General features: G+C 44.5%; 1 protein-coding gene across 1 annotated transcript in view; it reads left to right on the top strand.

Moving 5' to 3' along the window:
* DOP1B (DOP1 leucine zipper like protein B) overlaps positions 1–6,355 on the top strand; it is a 208,787-nt gene that overhangs the window by 149,667 nt on the left and 52,765 nt on the right. Inside the window, 3 exon segments of the mRNA XM_042780999.1 lie at positions 1,034–2,663; positions 3,690–3,801; positions 4,360–4,548. Of these exon segments, the coding sequence (XP_042636933.1) occupies positions 1,034–2,663; positions 3,690–3,801; positions 4,360–4,548 (1,931 nt within the window).

Genomic DNA, 6,355 nt, shown 5'->3' with positions numbered 1-6,355 from the left:
TGATCCATCTGGAGTTAGTTTTTGTGTGTGGTGTGAAGTACAGATCTTGTTTCATTTTTCTGCAAATGGATCTCCAGTTTTGCCAGCACCATGTATTAAACAAACATTCTCTTCCCCATTTAATGGATTTTGGGCCTTTGTCAAAGATCAGCTGACCATGGTCGATGGATCTGTTTCTGGGTTCTCAATTCTATTCCATTGGTCTATGTGTCTGTCATTGTACCAACACCAGGCAGTTTTGACTACTGTGGCCATATAGTAGGTTTTGAGATCCGGCAGTGTGAGACCTCCTACTTTGTTCTTCTTCTTCAATAGTGCTTTGCTTATCCGAGGTCTCTTTCCTTTACATATAAAGTTAGTGATTGGTTTTTTCATACTCTTAAACAATGTTGATGGGATCTGGATTGAGATTGCATTAAATGTATAAAGTACTTTGGGTAGAATAGACATTTTTACAATGTTCAATCTTCCTGTCCACGAGCATGGTATGTTCTTCCATTTATGTAGGTCTCTTATGGTTTCTTGAAGTAGTTTTTTATAGTTTTCTTTGCACAGGTCTTTTGTATCCCTGGTGAGATTTATTCCCAAGTATTTTATTTATTTATTTATTTTGGGGAGGTATTGTAAATGGTACTGATTTCCTTATTTCTTTTTCAGCCATCTCTTTGGTGGTGAAAAAGAATCCAACTGATTTTTGGATGTTGATCTTGTATGGAGGATAAATTTCTTAAACAGAAATCCCTAGGCATAAATAATATGTTATCTTTCATATTGCCTCCCAAAAAGGTTGTGATATTTGTATTTCTATGACAGTATAACTCAATCACCCATTTTCTTCATTTTAAAAGATTTGGTTGCTTTGCTCATTTACCTTCTGTTTATCACATAATCTTGACTATAGTGCCACAATTTTGTGTGGAAGTTTCGTTTTTAAAATCAATCTTTCCATGTGGCTTTAACACAAAGCTCACTCAAAGCTCCGTCTGTCCCCACTAACCCTTCAGTTCTAAAGTCCTCGGTCTTTAATTTTCAGAAGACTTGCATCGTTGGTTCAACAGGAAGAAAACATCCTTCAAGGAGGTATGTGGGGAACCTGAGCTTCCAGAAAGCAGTTCTGAGGAACACTTGCCTCTGAGTCAGTTCACCACTGTGGACCGCGAAGCCATCTGGGCTGAAGTGGAGAAGGAGCCAGAGAAGTGCCCACCCCCTAGTGAGTTGAATGAGGAAGACCTCCCCTACTATGTGGACCTGGCAAATGAGCCCACTCGTAGTGCCCCTGGGAGCAGTGAGCACACTGAGTCTGCAGACACGAGCCCTGGACACACTGACAGCGAGAACACATCTTGTTTCTCATCCCCATCTCATGACCCACGGGAACTGAGCAGCGATGAGAACTGCTGTGCCCCCATCCCCTCAGTTGGCAGGGCCTACACCAAGCGCCCCACCCTGCTGGCTGCCTTGCAGTCGGAAAACTTCAAGTCCAATGCCAAGTTAAGCCTGGTGCGCGTGGACTCAGACAAGACCCAGGCCTCCGAGTCACTGTCCAGTGATGAGGAGGCTGACCTGGAGCTGCAGGCACTCACCACGTCCCGGCTGCTGAAGCAGCATCGGGAGCGACAGGAGACACTTGAGGCCTTGTTTAAGCACATTCTGCTCTACCTACAGCCCTACGACTCCCGGCGCGTTCTCTATGCCTTCTCGGTGCTGGAGGCCGTGCTCAAGACTAATCCCAGGGAGTTCATCGAGGCTGTGTCCAGGACCAGCATGGACACCAGCTCCACTGCACATCTGAACCTCATCTCCAACCTCCTTGCACGCCACCAGGAGGCCCTCATAGGCCAGAGTTTCTACGGGAAATTGCAGACCCAGTCCCCCAATGTGTGCCCGCACTCCCTCCTGATCGAGCTCCTCACCTACCTGTGCCTGAGCTTCTTGCGCTCCTACTACCCTTGCTACCTAAAGGTCTCCCACCGAGACATCCTTGGCAACCGGGATGTGCAGGTCAAAAGTGTTGAGGTTCTTATCAGAGTGATGACACAGCTGGTCTCTGTGGCCAAGTGTTCAGAAGGGAAGAATGTGGAATTCATCCACAGCTTGTTGCAGAGGTGCAAAGTGCAAGAATTTGTCCTGCTCTCCTTGTCTGCGTCCATGTACACAAGTCAGAAGCGCTATGGCCTGGCCACCTCCGAGCGTGGCAGGACACTGCAGGAAGACAGCCTCTTTGAGGAGAGCCTCATCAACTTGGGCCAGGACCAGATCTGGAGTGAGCACCCACTGCAGATCGAGCTGCTTAAGCTTCTGCAGGTGCTGATTGGCTTGGAGCACCACTTGGGCCAGGCCCAAGAAGAGGCAGAGAGCCAGCCTGAGCTGTCCCGTGAGTGGCGGCGGGCCCTCAGCTTCCAGCAGGCCATCAGTGCCCTTCAGTACGTGCAGCCACACCCCCTCACCTCCCAGGGCCTGCTGGTCTCAGCCGTGGTACGTGGTCTACAGCCTGCCTATGGCTATGGCATGCACCCAGCTTGGGTCAGTTTGGTTACACACTCTCTGCCATACTTTGGAAAGTCCCTGGGCTGGACAGTGGCACCCTTTGTGGTACAGATTTGCAAGAACTTGGATGATCTGGTCAAGCAGTATGAAAGTGAATGTGTGAAGCTGTCCATCAGGTAAGCTGTCCCTTTTGTTGTTGTTGTTAGTTGATGTTGAGTTGATCCCGACTCATGGCAATCCCATGGGCTGCAGAGTAGAATTGCTCCATAGCATTCTCTTAGCTGTAATCTTTACAGAAGCAGATCACCAGGCCTTTCTTCTGTGGCACTACTGGGTGGGTTCAAACCACCCACTTTCCAGTTCCCAGCCACAGACTATGCCACCCAGGGACCTACCGTAACCCCTTTGGTGGATCTTTATGTTTTTAATTACAGCTTCCAGTTAGGGGGTCCTTTCACTGTAAGCAGAAACCTATTTAGTGTTGTCAAGAGAACTAACAAGGAACTAAATACTCAGATCCTTTATTTTTAATTCCAGCAGCTACCCAGACTCTGGTTGCATAATGGTTAAAGCATTTAAAGCATTTGGCTGCTAACCAAAAGGTTGGCAGTTTGAACCCATCAGCCTCTCTGTAGAAGAAAGATGAGGTAGTCTGCTTCTGAAAAGATTTACAACCTTGGAAACACTATAGAGCAGTTCTACTCTGTCCTATAGAATCAACTCAATGGCATTGGGTTTGGTTTGACCCAGGCTAGTTGAGCATAGAAGGACAAGGCACTCACCCTCTGTTATTTCTACAAAATAGAAAGAGAAATGTGAGTCACCTTTGCAGAAATCCTGGAACATTTTCCTAAAGTGACTGACTTTGTATGTGAAATAGCATAAAAGATGCTTATTGTTATTATAATATTTCATTTTGAGAGCCCCAGTTTATTTAAGATAGTCCTCTGTCCCTGGTTTATATATTTCTATATAGGATGCAAAACCTTTATGGCCTAGAGGTGGTGGTTGCACAGCACAGTGACTGTGTTAAATACCATTAATGGTTTGTGAAATACACAAAACTAAAGTGACATAGATCATTAATGATTAATTTTATGTTAATGAACTCAGTTTTTATAAACAGACAAAAAAAAAAAAAAAAAAGACAGCAACCTCATTTTTGAAAATCCTCAAAATCATTTCTCATGTTTTCACTGAAGCATCACCTCCAAGAGGGAAAACATTTCTCCGGATTACCCGCTCACTCTTTTGGAAGGCCTAACAACCATAAGTCACTTTTGCCTTTTGGAACAACCCAACCAAAGCAAAAAGGTAATTTCTTTTTCCTGGCTTCACGGCCCCTTTGCTGTATTATGTAGTACACTCTAGGTTTTGCCTTTTTCAACCCAGGGCCACAGGTTTCTTCTTGCTGGCACTCCCCTTGGCTCCTTCAGTTGTTGCCCATTGTATCGTCTGTGGCATACTGATAAAATGTCAGGGCTTTTGTTGGGTTTTAGGCTTATATTCATCTCTTTTCCACATATTTTTTGTTCTCATGGTATTCCTGGAATCTGAGTTGGAAAACATTTTAGGGTTGGTTGCTCTACCCTATCTGGGATTCAGTAGCAAAATGGTGTATTTTTTATGTAATTGAAAATTTTTATTATTTGGAGCCTCATCCTAAACAGTTTTCAGTTATCTCTCTTTGAAAGAAAACTGTGTTTAAACACACAGAGAAGCATCTTTGCTTCTAAACCTCCATGTGTGTGGCATGCTCCAAAGAGAGTTGGACTTCGCAGACTTGATCCCACCAACACCACCATCCTCACAGAAGGTGGAACTGTTGCACAAGACACAGGTGCACGTCAGGGGCCCATTTTACTTTTCCAGGCCACTGCGGTGAGTGATCCTACCAACCTGAGAAATGCCAAGAACGCCATTCTGGAAGAGCTGCCACGAATCGTGAACACCATGGCGCTCCTCTGGAACGTGCTCAGAAAAGAAGAGACTCAAAAGAGACCAGTTGATCTCCTTGGGACAGCAAAGGGCTCTTCTTCAGTTTACTTTAAAACCACCAAAGTAAGAGACCTTCTCTGTCATTTCATTGTTTTCCTTTGTCTTATCTTGTCCCACCAAATGATATACATGAATGTGTACACAAACAGAATGTGCTTGGAAACCCACATTAGAAGGAAGCTAGAAGTCGAAATCTCCAGTTTGTTTCTTATGATGACTCAGTTTTCTATTTGTGAAATGTGAGAAGGATATGAATTTTGAGGGCCAGAGGGCAGACTGATGTGGGTTGATATCTGTCCCCCAAAAAGTGTGTTCAGACTTTGTGAGTGGGTGACAGCCTATTTTCTTCTTTTTTCCCACTTGCTTTGTTTTATTTTAGTTATTTTTTATTATTTAACTTTCTTGGTTTATTTAGCTCTTTGGGGAAAAAAAACCTAAAAATTTGTTTGGTTAATAGGACTACCTAATATCCTTACTGTCACTTTAAAGCCCCTTTAATAACACAGCTTATTTTGCTGTTCTATTTTTAGCGGTTCCTTTGGATGATGGGCAGGTCATGAGGGGATATTGGGGTACCTTTGAGATTTTTTTTATTAAACGTGAAACAACCCAGAATATGCATGGTTTATTCTCTCTTGGTTTTAATGGTTTCAGCCTCAAAAGGCTCTTAAGTGTCCAGGCACATGGCTCAGTCTGACCGTGTCTGTAATCATGTTCAGAATTATCAGGTAACATCTAGCGTGTTTGGTAGAGCTGCAGGACTTACACATAGTGTCCGATGGCCCTTACTGAGTGGGTGGTTCAGCTTGCTGCTGACCTGTGGCAGGTTCTTTAACCTTTTCCTTCAGTTGGAAGCACGATGCCAAGCGTCGTCCAGAGTGCTCTGCATTGATCAGGGTAGTTAATCCTCGTGTTAACCCTATGAAGCACGTACTATCATTGTTCCCAAATTACAGATGAGGAAATTGGGGTTCAGAGAGAAGGTATGCTTTGCCCATGCTTGCACATCTACCAGTGAAGAGGCTGGGATTAGACCCAGGAGGTCTTACACCCAGGGCTGCATGCTTTTAGGTACTGCAGCACACAGACAGCCTCCAGAATGTTTGGTAGGTTAAAGGGCATCCTGGACAGAAAATTGGCTGCATTTCAAGCTCCTACAAAAACCTTCTTAAAGCCCAGGTCTGCTCTAAAACTGATATAGAAAACCCTTAGGCACTCAACTTCTCTGAACCTGTTTCATCTGTAAAATGAAGCTGTTGTTAGTATCCCACCTTATGGGGTGATGAAAAGATTAATTAAAATAATGGCTGATGTTTCTTGAGCACCTAGCTCTGAGCCCTCTCTAAAGAACCCAGGGTCTTGGGCTAGGACCTCAGTAGTTTCTCTAGAGCAGCATCCATGGCAGGATGGAGAAGATACCTCTGCCCCAGGCTCAGTGATGTCTAACTATGTGTTAGGTAGCCAGGGACATAGTAAGCAGTCAGCAAATTCATTCAACAAATGTTTGCTCCCTGCCGTGTACCAGGCACTGTGTGTTAACCTCCTGTCCACAGCTGGTAGGCGCTTATCTATGATGGACTCCTGTCTGTTGCTGGTAGACTCTTTGTCTGTGGTAAATTCTTATCTGTGATAAATTTTTATCTGTTGGTGGACTCTTGTCTGGGATAGATTCTTGTCTGTGGTGGACTCTTGTCGGCTGCTCATGGATGCCTATCTATGGTGGAGTCTGTCTGCTGCTGGTGGACTCTTGTCTGTGGTCATTTCTGTCTGCTGCTGGTAGACTTTTTTTTTTTTTAATTTTTATTGTGATTTGGGTGAAAGTTTACAGAGCAAATTCACTTTGCATACAGCAGCTCACATATACTTTGTC

Source organism: Orycteropus afer, unplaced genomic scaffold, assembly GCF_000298275.1.
Source record: "Orycteropus afer afer isolate SDZICR_OR568_19922 unplaced genomic scaffold, OryAfe1.0 scaffold00078, whole genome shotgun sequence".
Lineage (NCBI taxonomy): Eukaryota > Metazoa > Chordata > Mammalia > Tubulidentata > Orycteropodidae > Orycteropus > Orycteropus afer.
The sequence above is the reverse complement of the archived record's forward strand: the minus strand, read 5'-3'. Positions and strand labels throughout refer to the sequence as shown.